Source organism: Trachymyrmex cornetzi, unplaced genomic scaffold, assembly GCF_001594075.2.
Source record: "Trachymyrmex cornetzi isolate Tcor2-1 unplaced genomic scaffold, Tcor1.1 scaffold16, whole genome shotgun sequence".
In the NCBI taxonomy this organism is placed as follows: domain Eukaryota; kingdom Metazoa; phylum Arthropoda; class Insecta; order Hymenoptera; family Formicidae; genus Trachymyrmex; species Trachymyrmex cornetzi.
The window spans coordinates 616703-641322 of NW_017296201.1; the positions used below are offsets into that span (position 1 = coordinate 616703).

Sequence of the window (24620 nt, forward strand, 5' to 3'; positions counted from 1 at the left end):
ACGGCTCAAATGGACACGAGCCACTCACAGCGCTTGAGACTACAAAACTCCTAAGCACCGGTCGCTGTGATTGGTGGTGTCCAATCGAGCCGTGATCAATCGGGATCACCCCCTTATCTCTACCATTTCACTCACACAGCTCCTAGCAATCACCCGCAAGGTGAAGTTTCTGAACGCAGCCAAGACATTGCTTGAGACAAAAACCGGACTATGGTTTCCAGCCTATTATATAAGAGCACTTATTGGTGAAAAGCCGGTTGTGGGGGTAAAATTTACTCTCACCACTCGTTTTTCACCAATCAGCGTTCGGTGTCAAATGTTGTTGCCCGTATGAGGATCCGGACTAACGAGCATCGTGTGTTGCGGGCTTAAAATTTAAGACGCCATGGCTCGTCTGGGTTAAGTGATTCGCACTGTTTTCTTTATATTGGGTCGGAAATTTAAGCAATGGAATTGTAGAAGAACAAGAAGAAACGATTCGAATTTCGAAGTAGCATTGAAGTTATTATTTAATATTTCTTTTCTTATGAGAAAAAATTAATTTATTGTATTTATCGCAAAATTTTGTGCCAGATAGACGCACACGTATATTTACAAGTGTTTCTGTTTCGTCAACAACTAGCTTGCAGATATGGATGACAAACTTCGGCAAATGGAAGATGAGATGAACAGGTATATAATGAATTACTTTATCTCTTGGATTTTGTCAGACATTTAATTTGTTATAATGCTATATCGGAATTATATATAGAGATACATTTATGATGTACAGAATATATATTCAAACGTGTTTTTCATCCTAACCTTGTTTGTTTTTCCTGCACCCTCTAAATGTATTCTGTATGTAATTGACATAGGGTGCATTCCGTTTCACGCATGATATGCATAATGCATCATTTATCCTTGTTTAACATTCGGTGAACAATAAGAACAAATGATGCATCATACGTGAAACGGAATGCACCCATAGTAATACAACAAATTATACAATGATATATTTGGAGAAAATGAGGAGTAGTATGCAATTAAAAGTTTCATTGTGTTATTTATTTCAGTTTTATTTTATTAAATATAAATTTCAGATTTGAAGCTGAGATTGGAGGACAACTTGTAACGCCAATTGTAAGACCAGTGATTGGTGCGAATACATACAATCAGGTTGCCAGGCAATTGGAACAACATGAACTTACTACGCCAGTAGTTGCAGCAGCTGCAGCAGCAACATTAGCGTTTCCTCCAATAATTGGGTTTCCACCCCCACCACCACCTCCACCTCCTCCTCCGCCACCACCAATGTTAATTCCACAGCAAGTAACGAGACAAGGTAGGATTAATATTTTTTGTGTCATATCTAAAAATAATACAATGGAGTTTGCTTCACAAGTTGATGATAATTTTTACAGGTTCAGTTCCTATTACAACATATTCCTCACCTGCCCAAATAAGTAATCCATATATGTCAAATATGGTGGATCCGTGTTTAAGCGCAACGCCAAAAACGTATGATTCTGCGTCAACTCCAATGATCCATCCAGAAATTATTGAACAAATTATTAATACAAAGATTCCTGAAGATGAGGGTAAAAAGAAGCCAAAGGTTAAAGGTGTCAGTACAGCAGCTGAGTTAGCTATCAGTCAAGGAAAAGCAAGCTCCATTATGGCTAACGCTAGTGCAGAAGAGAGTCATCCCAAGGGTAAAGGGAAAAAAAACAAAAAAATTATAAGGACTGCTGGTGGCCAAACCTGGGAAGATCCCTCTTTATTAGAATGGGACGAAGGTAATGAATATGTTTGTCTAAATGATATAATTAGGTTTCTCTTGTAAAAAAATTATATAACAGTATTCTGTATATTGTCTAGATGATTTTAGGATATTTTGCGGAGATCTGGGGAATGACGTTACCGATGAAATGCTGGTGAGAGTATTTGGAAAGTATCCCAGTTTTCAAAAGGCAAAGGTGGTTAGAGATAAACGGACAAATAAAACCAAAGGCTTCGGATTTGTGTCCTTTAAAGATCCACAAGATTTTATCAAGGCAATGAAGGAAATGAATGGTGAGTCAAATATTTTATTTTTTTATAATAAATGTAAAACAGAAAATATTTCGATTATAACATCGATATTTTCTACAGTTTTGGAGTGTTATTGTTTACTTAACGTAATATATCTTAAATAGAAAATTTAATATGTGTCATTATATGTTAAAGAAAATATTGCACGAAGAAATAAGTGTAAGCTACAATTTTTAATATCAGAATGCATTACAGTTGCAATAGAATTTGACAATTGTTTTGCATTCATTTGCTATTTCTATCGGAAAAATTAATTTCTTTTTCTCTTATTTTTCTTCATGTTGATATGTCTATCATCCTCAATATCATACATTATTGTGTTACTTGTTTTTATTTTCCAAAAGAACCCCAGCCGTATGATATAAACAGCTGTGGTATGGTCCAATATTGTTTTCTTGGTTGTGTGGTAGATTGACCATTTCGTGAACCAACGCGTGAATTCGGATGTTCTACGAAAGGCGTCAAACTCTCGGTCGTTGCACCCGATTCTTGTTGAGTCGCTATATACATTAATATATATTATAAATATGTTATAAAGTTCTGTTTCTTTTTTCTACGTTAATATTGCATTGACACTTACTCGATGTTGCAACAGCATGATTCGATCGCGGATTCATGTATAAAACAGAGAAAGGCATGCCACCAGCACCCCAATTACGAGATACAAATACATCTTTCTTCGTGATCTTAATAGGCATCTGTTTGTTTGTTGACAAAGATGCTCGAATCTCCCGTCCCGGCTCTTCTAACGTATTATCCTTCCATGATCTCAACATAAATTCGGATACCGGACTTGCTACGTGGCGTCGAGATTGCAATCTATTAGACGCAAGAAAATATTCAAAGATTAATTACAAATAACGTCTCCACCCATAGAAAAATTATTAATAGCATATTGTATCCCTCTTGATGCTATACAACTCTTCAGTAAATATATTATTTTATATCTCTAAAAATAGCTGATATGTATTAAGTGGACAGAGTTACTGTCCCACCCTGTATAATATAGTCACGTATAGCGTGCTCTCTGAGATATCATATGTTATCTTTGTTTAATATTTATATGATATCACTTTAGTTTCATGTATGTATATATATTAAATTGAAATTTTTTTTTATGGAATCATCGTAGAAAAGTTATGAATCAAATTCTGTAAACCGTTTGGATATAATTTGTAGAATTGGATATGTATACAAATTCATAAATGCACCGTGTATTTGTGTGTGTGAAATACTTAAGCACTAAGATTCGTTTCGATCGAAAATATTTTTTTTCTTAATTAATTTATTCTCGTCGATCTAATATGAATTATAAAATTGTTAAATTATCCCTCACCCCCATTGACTTTTGAAAAATCGACCAATCGATAGAGCTTAACGAGAAATGCATTCTGAACTCATGATTTTAAGACCGATTTTTGCAAAGCTAATCGTTCGTAAAAACCACCAAACACTAGACCAGAGAATGTAAGAATAAAAAACAGATCTACTCTATCAGGAGGAAAGTACGTATATTGCGCTTGTGTATACCTTGAGATATCGCTATCTTCTTTTAGTATAACATTGCCATTGTATGTTTCCAATATCGGTAACCATTCCCAGCATTGTCCGTCAGAAGAGCATGGTGCCTTGATTACAGGTGCGAAAACATTTTGACTCCAAATGTCCTTTGTGTTTAACAGCGGCGCCGCATAACTAGTCATTGTCCACGATATGCTGAGTATCAATACTCGGAGCAATTTAGAAAGTGTTTCCATTTCAATTTCGTATTCGCAAAAAACTAAAAAAAGAAAAAAATTAGAATACACTTCAATCTAAGTAAGACATAGACTTTATAAGTAATTATTTATAAAATATCACGTATTTAAATCGTTTGATTACGATCGACTGTATAAAATTGATAGCGTAAGAATTCGATAAATAAATTTACTTATGAGCGGTACAGTTTGAAAGTGAAATGATGGCGTTTTATGAATCTTGTTAAAATAAATTTATTTGCATCTAATTATGTATTTACTCATACTAGAAATTTTTGTTCATACAAGTAAAAAATGAATATAAATTCAGACAGAAATACATTGGGTACTAATTGTAAAATTTAATTTTGATCGAATAAGACTCTTCTCGGTTAGGCATAGTAAAAATTGTTTTTGTAATAAATTATTTACAGTTTTTAAGATGCTTATGCGCATTAAAAATTATTAATTCGTTTGTCAATTTAATAGGGTAGTAAGGCAAAATTATTTCGTCAGTTTTTTAACTTCAAAAATTTACGACAGCAAACATTATCTCTTTGCAGTGACGTGCTTATAATTATATTATATAATCATGATTGCTTTTTAAGAGCACAAGTACAACTTTTAAATAATCAGCATGTGCTGTTCAGAAATATAAACATCGTGAAAAATGAACGAAAAAACCTCGCTCTATTCTATGTGATATTATTTTAGTTCTATTCATAATTGCGTTTCAAGACTGAAAGAAATATCAACATACGGTTTGTAAAATTGGTTGCATATAAATTCACATAAATTTACATAAATTTACTGTGTATTTATGTGTGTGAAGTACTTAAGCACTAAGATCCGCTTCGACCGAAAATAAAATTATTTCTCTTAATTGATTTATTCTCGTCGATCTGATACGAATTATAATTGTTAAAAATTGTTTTGCTCGCTTTAGAAATAGAGAATTAATTGTTGTGCTGTACGATATCTCTAAATATTTTGTTTCTATTCTGAACATTCTGAAATACGAATGACAAACATTTCATCGAGGAATGTCGTCCCCCTTTTCCCGTAACATTGGCATAGTTTTAGCGGGATATTGTAACATCATCCATAGGAATTCGTTTCGAAACGAGTATTTACAGATAGAAATAATATCAAGGAATGTTGAAATGCAAAAAACAGGATTGCCACAGATATGGAAAACCGGGAAAATTCTGGGAAATTGAAAATGGTCATGAAAAAGTCAGGGAAAAATGTAAAAAAGTCTGGAATTTTAAAATTTGCTCACAATTTCCTGAAACTGCTCCTATTCTAGATAATTGTTATAATTTTTTAATATTACATCTGACGTTTATAGTGAAATACGTTCAAAACTCGCACACTTTAACCGATTTTAATAAAATAATTAAAATTTATATTTTATTTAGTATTTTTATTTGATCGCCTTTTTTCATAACTGCATTCTTTTTTCCAATACTAATTCTTTTTTGGCTTGAATTTCCACCCAAAATTTTAGCTACTAACCTTTTTTTTTGCTAACATTGTTTTTAATAATATATGCTAGCTTTCCTACAATTCTTGACTTTAAATGTGTTAAAATTTATATATTTTATACATTGGAAAATTTTCCATTTTTATCTGGAAAATCTGGAAAAGTCAGGGAATTTAAAAATTTATTTTCTGTGGCAACCCTGAAAAAATCCTCTACTATCGTGTGCCTCGCGCGCTTGACGCATTACGGACGAGCGAAAGCTCGCTGGTCCATTTGTCACTTGGCGAACATTAATCGTCACCACAATAGTGATTTTGTCGACAGGCGAGTATGCTGTTTACGTTCTTCTCCCATGAAATTTCTACAACGGTGATACTATTTATATAACGTTCCTTCTAATTTTAGCACTCACATATTTATGTGTATCACATACATATTCACGCACACCCATACGATGCAGCGTAACAAGTTAAACAAGTTTGTGGAGGAGAAAAACATTATTTCTTCACATTATGCTCAGGCGGAGTAAAAAAAAATCAAGGGGTACTGCGAAACATTTGGACACACAACTGATGTTTTTGCGAAAATAATGAAAATGCATGACCGCAATGAGATACATGATGTTATTCCATCTCGACGCTTCATATAGACGTTTCTAGTAACGTGAAACTACTGTCAAGATTCCGCATTGATATCAAAATTATATAATAATCGTCGTAAAACCAGCACAGAGAGAATCCGCGAAAGGATACGTTGAGTTGGTATTACATTTTATAAGAAAATTCTTTGATCCGTGTATATTTTACCTTATCAGTTAATTTAAAAAATCTGATTTTTATATTGAAGAGAACACATACCTGTGGAATACGCCACTATCGTTCGTTCGTTCGTTCGATTTACGCTTTCTCGGCATACACTCTCGAAGTAAAGACGGGGTGGTTTCGCGGCTCAAATGCAAAACCGCACGGTTGTACGGTTTGCCGGTTATCCGTTGGGGTGGATGCAACCAAGTGCGTCAGGAGGCTGAGCGTTCACGCTACTCATTCAGCAACCCCTACCTTCTACAAATTCTCGTAATACCCCACTCTCTTTAGCGACAACCAATCAAAAATCTCGGAACAGGCTGTATAATCCGGTTATTCGTAGTTTCTTTTATTTTTTCTTTCTTTACTTACTCTATTTTTCAGCATTGTCGTCATTGCTATTATCTTTTTTTTTTTTCTTTTCCTGAATGTACTTCTCCAACTGTTCAAGCGAAAATTACTTTGGAAACAGTTACAAGTCAGAAGGTATTAAATATATAGTATTGTGTATTGATTTTTTTACGACTGCACATAAAATGTCAGTATTCTTAAGTACTGTTCCAAGAAACGTAAAGGAGCAACTTGGAATTATCAGATGCAATTTATAATTCCAACATTTCTTCAGAGGGAAAGCCCTGTATGGTCAAATTGAAGGCAAAATTTATTAATTTATTTAATGAAAGTAATGAGTGGATATACTACAGCCTTTTGTTTAAACGTTACTATTTATACACGGAGAGAATTATTATTTAAAATTCACCTTGGAAATATGGTTATTGTGGTACAATATAATATTTTAAAGATTTTTATCAAGCACTTCAATAAAATTAATCAAACTTATTTCATATTTTAGTTTTATTAATGAATGCGAAAAATTTACATTAAATTCTTCGAAATACAATATTGTCCCAGAAATACCATATTTTCGAGATAAATTCTAAGAAAAAATTCTCCGTGTATTTAATGTAGAAAATTAATTTGCAATAGAAAATTTATTAAAAATTTAGGAATTTTCTATGCTTGCGTGCGTCTATGAAAGCAGTTGTGAGTATATCTATTTGTAAGTACATCTTAGCACATATTTGCTTCTTAAAGATAATCGGCTGAATTTGTGGCAGTAATGCGAAGTATAAATGTTTAGTGGACGTCGTCTATTGCGATTTCTTCAGTTAACGCCGATTATTAAAATTTTTTGGACTCGATGAAAGGCAATCAAACGAGCATCCAAGGAATGCTGTAAAATGACGTTACTTATATTCGTTTGTTAATTTATACGTTCAAGTCTTCGACGTCCGTAATGTACAATGAAATATAAGCGCGCGAAAGATCAATGAATTATACACAAAATGTAGGTACGCAATTTATTGGAAAATTTATTGGAATTTCTGTAGTCGCGCGCGCGGACGAACCGATACGTGGGATTCCGCAGAAAGATTTGTCACGTAACATAAAATATACTCCCTCGTCGTGTAATCATGAAAGCGATTGAGGTCTCTTATTTGTTAACATTCCAGAATATTGGCGAACGTTGCAGGTAAAAATTAGCATAAAGGACCTTGCCTATTTTGGACTTCTTGTGCATAATAATAGATCTCATATTGATAAAAGAGTAATAGGCTAGCTACTAAATATCTAATATTTAAATTTGAGAAAGAAGTCTATTAGAATCATCAAATCGATTTTTTAAGATCACACCGCTGTTTTTTAAGTGAAATGATTTTTTTTTTTTTTACATAATATGTTTCTTCAATTTTTTTGCATATAATATTATATGCTATATAGCATTAAAGTAAAGTTGTAAAAATCAATACTTTATATATTTTATTCTGGAACGTTTTAACATGAAATAAAAAATATTTCGTAAATTAATTTTTTTATTACTTAACTTTTTTGTTACACGGAGTAGTAAAATATACATAAAATAGTAAGATCAATTGGTGCAAAGAAACCACATAATTGCTTTTCAAAAATAATGTGTAATTATATATTGCAAATTCGATAATTTGTTTTAAAAGCAACTAAGTATTTTCTTTACATTAATTGATTCATTTTATTATTTTGTGTATAAAAATGTATTAGGATACAATTACAAAAAAAAATAATAGTTTATCTTCTAACAATAATCTTTCATTTTAATTAAGTTTCGTTGCTATTCGCAAGTAGTTCAGCACCTACATAAAAATGGGCAAAATTTTTTCTTCGTCAATTAAGATCTCAGCTTTTTTTCGATTTTTTTCTAGGTTTATATTACATTTTGCTAACGAGTGAGACAAGGAAAATAGAGAGAAAGGAAAACGACAAAAGGGCCTTGCTATAGCTAGATTCACTAGGCAGTAGAAAGAGGAGAGAAAGAGAATATCTAGCTAGGAGTATATCTCGCGAAACTGAGCGGACGCAACAAGTAGTTTGAACAAACGAATAAGTAAACGCAACGTCAGATTAAAGACTCGTCCGATCGCGTGCGCGTGCATATGTAATATACGAGATGGAGTTCAGGATATGATGAATATAGAACGGATATATGATTCGTAATTGCTTGAGGTACTCGCAGGGTCCGAGATTAATCGTTGATCCGCAGTGCAACCTCGCAATACGTTGATAAAACATACACAACTGATCCGAATTCTTCTCTCGATTGCGATCACTTTGACTTGAATGAACTACCTACTTTTAAATATCCAAACGTTTTCATCTTTGGTCACACAAGTATCTTTTCGTAATATTTTAATTTCGATATCATAGCTTATGATATGAAAATCAGTTCTTTCTCTAATTTCAAAAAAACATCAACTCATTATATTGACGCTACAAATACTTCGAAGCATTTGATTAATCAGAAGAAAGAAATTTAATTAAAGCATTCAATGAACTATTGTACCTGTTTGGTCTATATTTTGGGATCTAATGGAATCCGCCAATCAAATACAAAAGCGCTCCGTGAACGGTTGTACATTATTTTGGATTAGTGCTGGAATTTATTTGCAACTTTTAGCCGAATATAAAAAGAATTTTTTTTACAAAAAACATTGTATATGTGTGCTATTTCATATTCATATTCATATGTGTTTATATTACTTTAACGAAAAACGTCTGCCATATAATTTTTTTATCTTTTTGAATAAAATTGTATAACATGTAAATGTAAGCTAGTTTTTTTTTTATAATTGTCCTAGGCTGCATTACTCTGATGACCCCGTGTATCATCCTTGTTTAATATTAGGTGAAAAACAAGAATAAAACGATACATGAAGGCAGTTGGATATAACGTTCCTGAATACAGCCCTAATGGTATACTACTAGTAAAAATTCCGATGAAAAAAGTAACTCAAAAGTAACTTAAAGTTACTTTTTCAATAACTGTAACTGTAACAAATTACTTTTCAGAGTCAATAACTTGTAACGGTAATTAATTACTTTTTGAAAGAGAAAAACTGTAACTGTAATTAATTACTTTTACAAAGTAACTTTCCATCCCTGGTAATAATATCGTACGAAATAATTGCTAAAAAAAATTAATACACAGTCATGACGAGCGCTTTTATTTTAATTGTAAAATTACATATAAAAAAATGTTGGTTTTTAATATGCAACGAATCAATCTATCTATTTGTGTTTCTGATAGTTGTGTTTGTTTCAGGTCGATATGTAGGATCGCGTCCGATAAAACTTCGAAAGAGCTCATGGAAACAAAGAAATCTGGAGTCTGTACGCAAGAAGGAGAAGGAGAAGCAAACGTTAATCGGTCTACTTACCGGTCGATGACGAGATAAAATTTTATTTATTATGTCCGATTATTTACCAATAAAGTTACAAATAATCAACCATCACACACACACACACACACACACACACACACACACACACACACACACACAGACACACACACACACACACACACACCCACACCCACAGACACACACGGATAGTTTGGGACAAAGGAACATTGTGAATTACTACATTATTTAGTTTCATCGTCGACTATTTTGCAAAAGTATACGCCAATAAAATTATAATTATAAATTTGTTATATATCTCGACTTTTATTTCTTAATATTATTCTTCTGGTATGAATCGTTCTCATATTTATTTTTTTTAAGATAGATTACAGAGTCCCGTATCCTAAAATGTCAAATTTTTTATTTACGCATGCATTATATACCAATCGATAAAGGACAATCAACGCCCAGCGGAACGTAAAAATCGATTGGTGCCTAAACAGTCGAAATTTAAATTAATGAATTCGGCTATATGAAACGATCGATAAAATATGATAAAGAATGGAAAAGTCGTTAACAAGACCGAATCCGAATGAACATGGAAAGCCAGAGATTGATCCATTGGGGGTACATGAGCAATTAAATAAAATCGTTATATTGATCCTTTTTTTTTTTTAAGAATTGTATACTATCAAGAAATTATGTTTAGCGTTTTGTAATAGCTGTACACTAATTTATTCGCTGTGTTAAAACGTCGTTGTATTTATACGAGACATCTCTTGGCGAATGATCGCAGGTCTACGAGGGCGAAAGAAATGAGAATGGTGAGAGGCATGGAAACGGAAAGACTTTGCTATCAAATGGTGACATGTATGTCGGTCAATATCGTAACGGATTTAGGCATGGCAAAGGTATCTACGTATTTAAAAACGGTGCCCGATATAACGGCGATTGGAGAGACGGACAGAAATACGGGCAAGGGATCTTTTGGTACCCTGATGGAACGCGATACGAAGGTATGGAAGAATGTACAAAAATAGGATCCGAATCAGACTCGAGGAAGTCACACAGTAAACATGTGGACATGTCGACACGTCCATATGTATATTCATACAATTATTTTTATGTCGCACGTCAGAAATCTTAGAGATGCTAAGAGTGTGCCAGGAATTTTCGAAAGAGGTAAATACGCGCGACAAGTTGCGACAACTCGAGATCTTTGCTAAGATCAACCTCGATGACACTTGACTTTGATTGGCAATAATTATTCGTTACAGATAAAATTCGATGATGTGTTAAATATTAATCTGCTTAGGAGAATGGAGACGCGACGCGAAGCACGGTTTTGGTATTTATTATTATGTGAACAATGACATTTACGAGGGCTCGTGGAAGGATGATCTTCGTCATGGTATAGGAGCATATTTATACGCTGACACAGAGACGAAATTTATGGGGACATGGATGGAAGACTGCATGCAAGGACCCGGACAACTCATTCATGCGCGCTATCATTTTCATGGTTTTTGGAAGCTGAATTTGGTACGGAATGAAAACAGAAAAGTAATCGTGGCGCGTTGATTATACACATACCTCCAGATCACGAGTCCCGAGTAGAATAAGAGCATCTCATTTATAAAAGCCTAGATCAATGTTGTCTAAGATTTGTAATTCTAAGCATAAACTTGACGTATGTCGGCGCTTATCTTTATCAAGAAAAAAAAGCAATAAATAAAAATATACATCAAGCCAATGCTTAGAATTATAAATCTTGGGCAGCATTGATCAAGACCGAAGAATATATATTTAATTAATAGAGATATTATGCACGATACAGCCGTACGGACGTGGTTGCTTCACTTTTGAAAACGTGTGTATGCAGCATGGTCATTATATACATGTGAGAGATCCCATGTTTGATGGCTCAACTTTGATAAACACGGATAAAATCATGGTGGAAGTAAAATTCTCTTAATGAAGTTTCTATGTCGTTTTTTATCCGAGCTTAAATATTCCATATTTAAAATATCTTAATATATATAAAATATGTTACATATGTGTATATATTTAATAAAAAAACAAAAATTAATAAAACAAATATCTAATATTAATATGTTTTAAATAATATACATTATATGTATATTATTAAAGTATATTATATTATAGATTATATTACACATTATGTAAATAAATAACATGTATATACATATATATTACAAGAAATTGTATAATGTAGGAGAACGATAATGACGACAAAACGTTGAAAGAATCATCCCCGAAAATGGGCTTTCTACCGATATGGCGCGCGCGTTGTATTACTCCTTATAACCCTGAGTTATTGCCACCGGAAGCAGAACCCCTGCGAGAAGAAGTAATTAAAATCGTAATCACGTATATTTGATAATTCGAATATTACATCGTAATTATCCTTCATGCGAGCTGTTTTAATACATGTATACCGATACGTGGGCGACGCTGATGTCGATAGGAAATTGATAAATCGATTAATACAGGTAGATTTTAGAGTTTTACAGCATCGACGCTTAGTTATATTTGTTTCATTTCGGAGATAGGTAACTACGAAAACGGATTAATATTGGATAGCGGAATTGCGAGTTCGCGATCTATCCAATCATCTTTCTCTAAAGGGGGTAGGATTTCCTTAATACACTGTCTGCGTCATCGGAAGCGGAAACGATTCTTCCGGTAAAATGAATTTTAATCGACCGCTTTATATTAACGAGACTAGCGAATATCCGGTAGTTATTTCCAGCGCGTCGCCAGACTATGGACTTCCGTAATCATTAATAGAATTACGATATCCGGGCAGAGGATAGTCTTTCTTTTCAAATTATGTTTATGTCACTTCTCGTTACTCTGACATGATATATCACTGGTATCCGATGGGATTATAAAACTTAACGTAATATATCCCGGAACGTTTCGTCCTGACAAGATATCGTGTTCGCGTAGGTGTCAACGGATTCCTCGATCAACAAAGACGAAGGTGATGTTTGGTCAAAAATCGAAGGGTCCTCCGATTATCCGGAAGAAGATTATCGCGAAGAACATTATCAGGAAAAGGCATCGTTTCGGGACGACAGTCTTTGATTGTGATGAAATACATGAGCTGCCGGCTCCAAGCCGTCGATTAATCAATTTGTGAACGTATACATACTCTTCTTGTATTATATTATACATAATATGCTAATTTTCTTCCGCATAGATAATGTAAAACAAAATTAAACGAGTATGTTTTTATTACTAATTTTAAAAAATAACGCCTTATAGTTTTATTGTTATTTAAAAAGAAAAGATTCGTTACTTTTTTGTAATGCTAAAATAAGATATTAAATATAAAACTACATTATTTAATAATTTTTATTTAATATTGATTGTAACAATCAATATTACATAAATACAACTTGAAACTCTAAGCTAGTCTGTATTAGTTTTTTCTTTATATTAAACTTATTTAATAAATCTTCTGTAATTCCTTATGTTAATATTTTTGTTTTTTAATAAATGCTTATCTTTAGGAATTTAAATTGTAATTTACAAATTTTATTAAAAATTTTTATTAAACGTTTTTAAACATTAATCTTATTATAAAGAGCGCATTCTAAATTTATTTTATTAAATAATGCAATCTATCGAATAGATATCAAAATAATAAGTGATTAAAATAACGATAAAGTTAACAGTTAAATTCGTTACTTTAATCACTTATTATCTTTATATCTATTCAATAGATTGTATTAGTGATACACATATATGTGCGCGTGCGTGTGTATATATTTGCAATTAATTCGCATTATATACATATTTTTTTAAATATATTAAACGCGAAATTGAAAGCGCAAGCTCGGTTATTGTATATAATCGAAATACAAGCACGTTCATGAGCGCGTCACAGCTACACGGGCACGATTATTCTCTGTGCTTGCTACTTTATAGGATAGGTCAAAAAGTTCTCGGCCTGACATAAAACGACGCCATAAATATCAAACTGTTATAATTTTTAGAAAAATTTGATCCTGCATAGGACAATTGTTAAAATATTCATTAGCTTCTTTGTTTCGGTCGTATAAAGCAACCAACTTTTGATTCCATCGTAACAATGCACCCGCTCACATTTCTTCAATTGCAGTCGAAAAATTCCATGAATTGGTTCCATAAGATCAGATTTTGTAAAATATGGTACATGTACCTGTGTGCGAAATAAATTCATGGAATTTTGCGACTACAATTGAAAACATACGAGCAAGTGCATTGTCTTGATGGAATAAAAAGTTAATTACTTTACACGAAACAAAGAAACTAATGAACGCATCTGAAATTTTAACAGCAATTCTGTGTAGGATCAAACTTTAAAATTATACCAGTTTGATATTTGTGGCGTTATTTCTGTATCAGGCCGAGAACTTTTCGAACTACTTTTGTATGTCTATGTCTAACTTATAACTAGTTTTATACTCAGGATAATTACATTTACAAAACGTAAGAGTTAAAAGAGGAAGACTAAACTTCAGTCAGGAAAAGTTGATAAACTTATACGAAAGTGGGAGCAACATTAGTATTGAGTTATATACAGCGATATTCGATAATATACTTGATAATATAATCATTTAATCGAATCACAAATTTAATGACGTCATATTACACGACTCGGCAGAGCATGCTGATTTTTAGAGAGTAGCAAGTCCCCACAATACTGGCAAATACTATTAATTTTAGTTTTTAAGATAAACACGCAAAGAAAAACGCATATACATATGTACTTTTCTAGTCGATTGCTTCGCGCGACTTATTTAGGATTGTCACAGAAAATAAATTTTAAAATTTCCTGATTTTTCCAAGTTTTTCAGATCAAATATATTTAATAGAAAATGTATCTTAATTATAACAAAGTTTAATTAAAGTGAATTTATATTAAACTATACAGAAATTAAAACAAAAATTATATATATAAACTTGACATTGTAAGAAATATCCAATTTTTATATTTAAAAAGGAATTATATTTCCTTTAATATAATGACCGATACATGACTTAGTATACAGTTTGAAATATTGATTAAGAAAATCAGTATTTGATCACAATTGTTAGATATATTATTTAAAAAATTATAACAATATATATATATATATAAATATTATTTGGAATGAAAATATTTTAATAACTCAAAAAATTCCAGACTCTTATATTTTTCCCTGATTTTTCTAGGTTTTCCATGACCAATTTAAATTTCCACGACTTATTCCGGTTTTCCAAATCTGTGACAACCCTCGTAAAAAAAATGAATTACATCAAGAAGATTCTATAGAGATTTATCAAGACGTAAAAGGACGGAGGACAGGGCGAATAAATACATAAAATTGTCACGTAAGAGATCGCAGTCTTTTAAATAGGTAAGTTACAAGTCATGAGTGAGTAGAGTGCGTACTATATTATAGTCAAGTCCGTAAAGGTCATAAAGTGCTTACCACAGATAAAGTGTTATCGAGAAAACGATGCGATGTCTAACATTTATATCGTAAAATTATATTAGACCGTCGTATCAAAGCGTCGTCAACTGTACTAAGCATAGTGCGAGTCGCGCATTCGCATTCGGCTCGTTCTCCGTACGAGTTCTGAGTGAGTTTACAAACGAATTTGTAAAATCTGTGGCGCACTGGCGCTAGCAACATTGTGATAGCAAAATACTTTGGTCTGCGACTTCGCGTCCACTTGGCACAAGATAAAAAAAATTCGCGAGTAACGCGACGTACACACAGCCCTTGATCTGGTCGAAGCGACTCTGTTTTCCTTTCGCCTCTAATCCCGGCTTTATCGAGAGGTTTCAAGAGAGATAACCGACTTCGATGTATGTTTCACCGCATTTCTTACGGCGTTAGGGATATCGTCACAACAGTCGAATTACTCAATAAGCTATTGCACTCGTTTGCGCATCGTGAGAAGTCATTTATACGATCTTACTTGAACTTGGATCTTGCTTGAACTTGGATCGCGCGCCGGTGCGTCTAGTGTGTGCGTTTAACGTGCCAACGATTTTCTTCGAAGTCGTTTAAGCATCTCAGGTACGTAAACGTGGACGAAATTTGCACTTTGTCGCGCGAAGCGACTCGTTTCACCGAGCAATGGTGCCAGCTCTTGGCGAGTGACTCTCTCTCTTTGCTCCTAAAATGAGATTTTTTTTCCGCTTATACGGCACATATCTATATACAAGTTCGATTTCAACTTCCGATCATTGTTAATATAAATATAAGAATGAGCCGTTTGTATTTTATCGATTAGCGAAGAGGAACGTTGGATGATGTCGATGGTACCTCGATACAGAAAAATCGAGTGCATACAATGCAAAATTGCGCATACTTATCATCCATAGCGTGTAGACAATAGGAGTTCTTTCGTTCGATAAATACCGTTCTGATTATGTCAAATGTAGATTGTAGATGAGCGTCATTTCAGAGATGTCGACACAAAGCGACTAAACAACGTTATCTCACATCAAATCCGATGGCGGTCTCTGAAACGCAATACTAGCTACGGAAATGCTGCACAGGCCGGCCGTTATGATACCCATGCATATGTAGACCGACGTAATTAGCCAGAAGGCAAATAAATATAGTGTCTTATTGCAATACTTCCCTAATGCTGGATCATAGTTTGGCTCATATTCCTTGTATACCCACATAGAACCTGTAATTAATAAATTTATAAGATTGTTCTTGAAAATACCCAGTACAATTAATTAACAAAAGAAAATCAAAAATTATATAACAACAAATAACAGTTTCACTGAAATTTTTACTGAAACAATTTCCTGAAAATTCCTAGATTTTCCAAGTATTTTTACTAAAAAATTTAAATATGGAATTTTTAAGTGTAATTTTGAGATGAATTGGAATGCAAACAATTTGAACAAATCGTGTATTAGGAATAGAGTATATATACGTATACAGTATACACACACACATATATATATATATATATATATATAGAGAGAGAGAGAGAGAGAGAGAAATATACATATACTGGAATGTACCCTATAATTAAAAATTTGACACTGTCAGTGAAAGCTTAAAAATCAGCAATAGTAATATGATTACCAATAATGAACCATCCCAGCATAAAACAATTGATCAGAGTCTGTGTAGGCGATTGTCTAATCCTTTCCTCATCTCTTTCTTCTTGACGTTGTCGTACTCTAGCCGACAAAGTTAATAATTGCTTAAATACTCCAAATCCACCGCCTACTAACAAGTATACGGGAATGTATTCACCCTGTGGACAGTCGTAAAGATACAGTCCACCGATCACCATCATACAAATTGGTACCACTATCGTTACTCCAAGAATGATGGTACATCCAACTGGAAAATAACGATTTTACATTTTGTATATAGTTATTAAAGTTTTTTTAAAGTATTTTATTTTCATCCTTTCATCTATCATCGATACTTAATAATCATATCGACTCACTTGTGCCTAACAGCAGGACAACAATATTTTTTAAAAAATCAAATATGCCTTTGGATATTTTACGGGCTTCTCTCATACGACCAAATAAAGAATCGTAGGACGGTGGTGGTGCTGGAAAAAAATACAGAGAGATAGACATATTTGATTTATAAATATATGGACTGCATTTGAAAATGTCACCTGGGTATCCCATAATATCATCTTATTTTTGTTTATCAACACTGGGTGAACAAGGATAAATCGATAGGTAGAGACACTCAGGCGACATTACCGAACGTAGCCATGAAGGTGCATATGCTACAAAGGTCTAGGATAACATACCATTAGGATCTATCGCCTCCTCGTACGAGGGTGGTGCACCACGTTCGTTGGTCAACGTGGAGGGATGACCGAGGGGTAAATTGATATTATGATAGGATGGTGGCGGAGTACAGCAAGTCGATGTAATCTGCGTGCTCGTGCCGGGATTTACGCCCTCCACCGTTGCGGTGGAAGCATTTGTGGCACGGCTAATCGAGCTCAAAGGCATTTCTTCCCGTGCAGCGCCGGTTACTGTCCTGTTCCAATACATAAGGCTCGCTTTCCAGACAGGTTCGAGGATACCAGCCCCCCTCGTCGCTGTTTACATTGGCGAATGCTGGCCTTTATAACCTAAAAACTCGCACGTTCAGAGATTCTTTGCCTCCCCTCGTCCCGGAGAGGGGAAGCACGATCTGCGAGAAGATCCTCGTTCTTCCTTATCCGAGGGATTTCGACTCACATTTACGAATCGAATAGGGAACGACGAGTCTCCGAAATCGTTTCAAAACGAAACCCCGAGATATAGCGTGTTACTTCCATATTCCACGATATAAGAAACAATTTGGGGCAACGTTTTGATTGGTCAAAGAGCAGCCGCCATGTTCAAGTGTTTGTGCATCTTCGGAAGTGGAATACCATGATCGAAGCCTTTACCGTGTTATCTCGGTATGTTGTTGGAAAACACCCCGTTTCTCTTGACTGTGTTCCAAAATTTACTGCCAGTGCTGAAAATGTATAGTATACGTAACGTAAACTGTAGATTTTCAGCGCTGGCAGTGAATTTTGGAACACGGTCCTTGGTACCTATTATGGAAATAATCGGAATGGATTCCGATCGGAAAATTATTTCGTTTTCCCCAGAAACGCAATAGAAATCTAGGGAATAATTGAATAATTCCGATCGGAATCCATTCCGATTATTTCCATAATAGGTACCCTAGTTGGAAAGTTCCCCATCTCTCCTTACAATCTAGTGATTTTAACTAGATTAGTATCATAACGCCATCTATCAAAATGTTGAGGAGTTTTGTTCACCCTGGACTCCCTGTTTTGCAAAAGTTTTCGATGAGATTACGACTGTAACCTCTTTCGATAAATAATATACAATATCATTGATAATTGATGTCAAATATGGCAACAAAAAAGATCAATGGATTATTTGTACCTTTTAATCAGTTATATAAACGAAATGTATTCATGGTAGATGCTATAACAAAACGCACATATGCAACCACTGATGAAGTAACTCATACTGGTCAGGTGAGATGTCCTTGGTTCAATCACATAAAAAATTTGTTACAAGATATTACTTTACTTGTTCAAATAACGAAATTCATATAGACCAGTATTACATCATACCCGAATTTATAAAGATATATTTATTATACTTATTAATTATTAGATAAGTAATGATTTTTCCAATGAGAACAAACTATCTGTAGTATGACGATAGAATGTCAACAGATTTGCAACAGATCTAATATCATTTGTATTTGTATCAAAATCATATTTTGTCAACAGATCTTGTCAATATAGATTGCATTTTATAAAGCGCATAATGCATATGATGTATCATCTTATTCTTGTTTACTAAATATTAAAAGATAAGATGATACACCACTTGCTTATGGAACTGAGTCATAATCAATAAATTATTGGCAGAAACTGAATAGGATCTACTATTTTAGGTCAGTTTTTTGTGGTTGAATTAGTATATACTTTTGGAACTTAAAGTGAGACATGTTTGATATTTCATGAAAGCGAAAAAGAGAATTTTAGTGCAGTTTAGTGCAGGAATAAAAAACAAATCTTTTGTAAATATTTAATTGATTACGAAATAATAGTAGATTTTGCTCAATTTCTGTAGTCTGTTATATGTACTATTATATTTTATCATATTAGTGGATTTTATTATATTTCTACTGACATACTATCAAAAATTGATAGTAGATATTGTCATAATCTGCGAGGTTTGATTATCCGATTTGTGATTAAATTGTAAATTTTACTGTATATTCAAGATTTATTGATACTATATAAATATAATAAATCAAATATATATATAATTTTAATCATCATGAGTTCATTTTCAAAAAATATAGAGAACCATCTCTAATATTGTCCTTTATAACTTCTTTAATGAATGACTATGTATTTGTTTCTTTAATTATATGTTGTTATGCTTTATCAGGCATTTGAGAAAGGTGACTATCGATCAGTAAGGTTTTTAAACAGCCCAAAAGAAGTTAATAAAAATTGGGCAATTAAATTGATAGATGAAGTACCACCGTCTCCTAAAAAAGATAGAATTGTAGCTTGTGATGGTGGTGGAGGCCCTCTTGGACATCCTAAAGTTTATATAAATCTGGTAAGATTCATATTATTGTGTATGTGTTACAGTAAAAATATAAAGTACAGTAATTTTGTACACTTATATGTATACAATTGTACAAAACTTATATACATATAAATGTATACAAGTTTACGTCAAGAATATGTCTTTATCAGAAAATGTGATAGTGGGACTCTCTGTAATTACTATTTCATGCTTTTACTAACTATATGTAGAATACTTTTATTATATGTATTTCATTATTTGTTATTTAGTAATAATTATTTAAATATTAAAATAAATAAAATAGCATGTTACAGATTATGATAAAATTTTATTTCTAAAAAAGATTAAAACTTATTCTTTTATAGGATAAACCAGGCAATCATATTTGCGGTTATTGCGGATTGCGGTTTTATAAGGAGAATCATTAGATGATATGTGTATGTATATGAGTAGTATTATATTAATTGTTAATTTATAAGGTATATTTTAGAATGTCATGTTTGTTGTAATAAATGTATATATAAAATAAAACTGGCATGTAAAAATTTAATTTTAAAAAAACTGTTGTACCAACTTAAAAAGTAAAACCCAAGTAATACTATTTTTAATTATATGATGAAACCTATGTGATATATATGTAATAATATGAATATTTGGAAAAATATCAGTTTAAAAAAAAAATGTTTTAGATAGAAGTCGTAGAACTTAAAAAGATCTATTCACTAATTTTATCAGTTTGACCTTGGGTGGTGTCGCCAAAATCATATCAAAGTCACATCAATTTTTTAATTTTCATTTTTTATTGCGTATTTTTGTAAACTCCCTAGTATCTCTTCGGTGTTTTTGAATTTCAGACGTGCTCTTGAAAACTCAGCGAGTTGGCATCACTGATTGCAGTATTTTGCGGTTATGACAGATTTCCTAACCTAAGATAATCATCATTGTCATCAACTTTTAACAATTGATATCATGGTTTACGAGTCAGAACGACGTTTTATTTCTGCCAAATTTGTTCATTTCGTGCAAAAATGCATCGAATAAGTCCAATGAGTCTAATTTCATCAAACTCGGAGCTGGTTATGCTAAACTGAACAATTATTTTTTCTTTCACCAACATATTAAATGTATCTGAACAAATTATTCAAATTGAGTTCTATTTATGTATTTTAACCTCCCAGTTACAATGTGAGTATTACACAATAAATATTCTAGCCTCGAAAAATATCTATCAACCTTTAATATTCCAATTTTATATTACCTATATTCTTCTTAAACATATTTAGTAACTTTACTTTTACAGATACTGAATTTTAGAAGAAGTTAAGAATGATGAAAGTTTGCATATATTTGTTTAAAAGGCCTAAACAAACACAAAAGGTTTAAAGACAAAAAGTATCATTTCTAGTACAAAAAAATGAACAATCTTTCTGGACAATTCCGCAAGACAACATGGGATCCCTTTCTCATAATTTCTCAGATAATTGCTGTACAGACTATCATGTACCTTTGCCTTGGATTCTGGATTTGGATTGTTGCATCGTTGTTGGATTGGACAAAATCGTTGGATTATGTGTTTCAATATAAAGAAATACATGTTCGTGACTTTGGAGGACAATTAATTATTGTTATGTTTGTTCTGAATGCTTTTGTGGGAGCATTTGCATTATGGTGGCTAGTGCAAAGAACAAAATTATGCATGGACTTTGCATGTACAGCCCATTGCATTCATTTGATTTGTTGTTGGGCTTACAATGGTACTTATCCGACATCTTTCAGTTGGTGGTGTTTAAATCTCGTATCGTTAAGTATAATGTGCGTCTGTGGAGAATTTCTTTGTATGAGAACTGAACTGCAAGCTATACCTTTAAGTATGAATAGTCAAAAGATAGCCTTATGAGATAAAATTTGTCAATTGATAAAAGATGAAACTTACATAAATCTCTAATAAATATATTGTTATCATCAGTGTTAAAATTTGTTAAAACTACACATATATATGTATATAATTTAAATTTTAATATATTAAAGAGACATCCCAGACAACAAAAAGTATCTGAAATCATGTTATAAGACGTTTTTTGCATCTAAAAGACAACTTAAAGACGTCTTATGTCACAATTTTAGATTTTGTGTTTGGGATCTCCTATAGATTTCTTAGACATTTCTAAATGCAATCTTCTAATACAAATTTAAATATCAGTACTTATAGAAAGGTACCATTCACTAATTTTAATAGATTTTAACATAAATGAATAAATGTATAATAATAATAAATGTACAATTGATAATATATTTAATAATGATAAATTAAAAATCCCCAATAAGAACCAGGGCGGATATTGGTGTACAGATAAATCTATTAAAGTTTTTGAACTATTATAATTCGCAATACGCTAATTAGCGTATTGTGTATAATAATATGAATATACATAAATGTATATATTACCTAATTATACATATATAATAATTTTTTTATAAATTTAATGGGACTATTCTGAATGGTTTTCAAGACTTTCTTGCAGATAATATGTAAAAACGGTTATTTTCGGCTAAGTTTTATCTTGATTTACACCCTTCTCATATAAGGTAATCCTTCTGTATTACAATTCTTGCGTATAGTTTATTTATAAATTATGTCTCAATCAATAGAATAATTTCAATATCAATATAACAATTCATATTGATAATAAAATTATTATATCTTATTATTATAATATAATTTATTTGCTACTTATTATATTTAATAAATATTATGATTAATATATACTTTATATTAATTATAATATTTTAATGATATTATCAAAAATTCCAAATAAAAGGATTTTTATCTCAAACATCGATACATAATAAAACAAACAATAATGAACCTTGATATTTTCTTCCAACACATGACAATATCTTAATCTCTTTTTATAAACGATACATGTTACATGTACTATTTAGTGAATTAAGATGTATGTGTGCATATGTGTTAACAGATTCAGTTAATTAACACTGGACATAATTATGCATGTAACGTTAAAATGCAAGCTGAAAAATAATAAGGTTTATAATTTCTATAAAATGATTAAATTATTGTCGAACGAAATACACACACACACACACACACAGTAGGTAACATTTTTTTGTTATAAAAATTCGGTAAAAAAATGACAATCAGAAAAAGTTTCTAAAGAATTTGAAAGAATTTAATCTTCTTTATTAATATCAATCAAGAGAGTATATTAAAACAAATATTTTTTCTTTTAAATTCAAGTTCCGTAAAGGAAAAATATTATCCTGTACCAACTTTATGGAAATTGGTTTTCTGTTGAATTGGCTAAATTTTGAATATGTAATTCTCATCATTCTGAACAATTGTCTTTATGGGACCAACCTCTTTCTATAGCTAGATTTTTTTGCGCTACAAGTTCTGAAAGGTTCAGATTCAAGCCATTCTTTAAAACTTGGGTTTTCATATATTATTATAATATTATATCATTATTGATAAACAATAATAAACGATTTATTAATCTTTAGACTGCCGGCATTTTTTCATTAAAATAGTGATTCTTTTTTCTCAAAAATTTTTCTATATAAGTAACATATACGTAGCGCAAGATTTCGAGATTTGTGCAGATCCACATAAGAGGCTTTTTCCAGCAAGGAACATACGATCAGTTATAAAAAATGTTTATTTTCTCAAAAATAGTGTATTTTGGGGGTTTTTTGATATCGCTTGCAATTCTGAGCATAAATTTATAAAATTTCGAGTCCTAAGCGCAATATTGACTTATATTGACAATATAAATGAATATAAATGTATAGACTCAGAACTTTCCTTTAGCATTACCCAGAGCCAACGACGTGGATGTAGAAAGTTTGTAGCTCTTTTTTTATTTTCTTTTTTTAATTTTTTAGTTTTTTTTACTTTTTTCTTGTTTTATAATTTTTCATTTTTTTATATTTTTATATTTTTTATATATTTTTCAATACACATTTTTTATACGTTTTATAATTTTTATTTCTTTTATTTCGATTTTTATTGTTTTTAGTAATTATGGCAAAATTATTCTATATGGCACATATATGTTTATTAATACATTTAATATTTAAAATACCGGTATTTTAATCCAAACTGAAGGACCACAAAAGTGGTTGTCTTGGTAGACTAAAGGTTAAGGTCGTATAATGAAAATACAGTAATAATACATATAACAGTTATTAATAAATATACATATGATAGGTATACATATATACAGAGTGTCCCAGAATGATCGCCAAATATTTCGTATCCTGGTAAAGCGAACTAAACTGAGAAAAATCCTCTACCATTTTGTAATTTTTGCAATAATTAACAAAATATTAATTACTAAAAATCGCCGAATATTGGTTTTCAATCATTTTTATATTTAACTACCGAGAAAAAATGTTATATATATATATATATATGTATATATATATATATATATATGGATATATATTGTATCAATACTCAGATATTATATTGAAATCTTCTAACACCATTGATTTCATTAAACAATTGCGCCGTTTATCGTTGTTTGACACTCATTAGCCTACTTTATTTATATTTTCATGTTGTTTAAAATTTGAGAGTCCTAATTAATTATTGTTTATAGCGAAAGAACGTCATTTTTCAAGGAGAAGTGTGCATAAACAATAACAAATCATTTATTCGACTTT

At 31.9% G+C, this 24620-nt stretch overlaps 6 protein-coding genes across 8 annotated transcripts; 4 read left to right on the plus strand and 2 right to left on the minus strand.

Annotated features, from left to right (window-relative positions):
* The first annotated feature begins 364 nt into the window (after positions 1–364).
* Positions 365–9927, plus strand: LOC108758853 (RNA-binding protein 42). Its single transcript, XM_018504027.1, has 6 exons — positions 365–501; positions 623–672; positions 1083–1324; positions 1404–1778; positions 1861–2055; positions 9736–9927. Exons 2-6 carry the CDS (start codon positions 632–634, stop codon positions 9858–9860), a joined length of 978 nt encoding a protein of 325 aa, XP_018359529.1. The 5' UTR covers positions 365–501; positions 623–631; the 3' UTR covers positions 9861–9927.
* LOC108758856 (uncharacterized) lies at positions 2111–15865 on the minus strand. 2 transcript variants are annotated; one of them, XM_018504031.1, is made up of 4 exons: positions 6153–6440; positions 3604–3853; positions 2654–2892; positions 2111–2573 (listed from the first exon to the last, which is right to left on the minus strand). In XM_018504031.1, the coding sequence occupies exons 2-4, from the start codon at positions 3828–3830 to the stop codon at positions 2404–2406; spliced, it is 636 nt and encodes a 211-aa protein (XP_018359533.1). In that variant the 5' UTR covers positions 3831–3853; positions 6153–6440; the 3' UTR covers positions 2111–2403. The 2 variants fall into 2 exon arrangements, with proteins under 2 accessions (XP_018359533.1, XP_018359534.1); XM_018504032.1 differs by lacking the exon at positions 6153–6440 and adding an exon at positions 15794–15865 and having other exon boundaries at positions 2175–2573.
* On the plus strand, positions 10250–13045 carry LOC108758854 (Radial spoke head protein 1). Of its 2 annotated transcripts, none has more exons than XM_018504028.1 (6): positions 10250–10441; positions 10611–10830; positions 11130–11356; positions 11652–11774; positions 12051–12185; positions 12788–13045. In XM_018504028.1, exons 1-6 carry the CDS (start codon positions 10376–10378, stop codon positions 12923–12925), a joined length of 909 nt encoding a protein of 302 aa, XP_018359530.1. In that variant the 5' UTR covers positions 10250–10375; the 3' UTR covers positions 12926–13045. The 2 variants fall into 2 exon arrangements, with proteins under 2 accessions (XP_018359530.1, XP_018359531.1); XM_018504029.1 differs by having other exon boundaries at positions 11652–11768.
* LOC108758855 (uncharacterized) lies at positions 15193–18246 on the minus strand. The gene is made up of 4 exons (XM_018504030.1): positions 17621–18246; positions 17300–17410; positions 16927–17190; positions 15193–16516 (listed from the first exon to the last, which is right to left on the minus strand). Exons 1-4 carry the CDS (start codon positions 17868–17870, stop codon positions 16320–16322), a joined length of 822 nt encoding a protein of 273 aa, XP_018359532.1. The 5' UTR covers positions 17871–18246; the 3' UTR covers positions 15193–16319.
* A 380-nt stretch (positions 18247–18626) lies between these two features.
* ND-13A (NADH dehydrogenase (ubiquinone) 13 kDa A subunit) lies at positions 18627–20421 on the plus strand. Its single transcript, XM_018503827.1, has 3 exons — positions 18627–18859; positions 19791–19967; positions 20303–20421. The coding sequence occupies exons 1-3, from the start codon at positions 18722–18724 to the stop codon at positions 20363–20365; spliced, it is 378 nt and encodes a 125-aa protein (XP_018359329.1). The 5' UTR covers positions 18627–18721; the 3' UTR covers positions 20366–20421.
* Positions 20422–21070: 649 nt separating this feature from the next.
* On the plus strand, positions 21071–21860 carry Sys1 (Sys1 golgi trafficking protein). Its single transcript, XM_018503830.1, has 2 exons — positions 21071–21122; positions 21238–21860. Exon 2 carries the CDS (start codon positions 21352–21354, stop codon positions 21832–21834), a length of 483 nt encoding a protein of 160 aa, XP_018359332.1. The 5' UTR covers positions 21071–21122; positions 21238–21351; the 3' UTR covers positions 21835–21860.
* The last annotated feature ends 2760 nt before the right edge of the window (positions 21861–24620 follow it).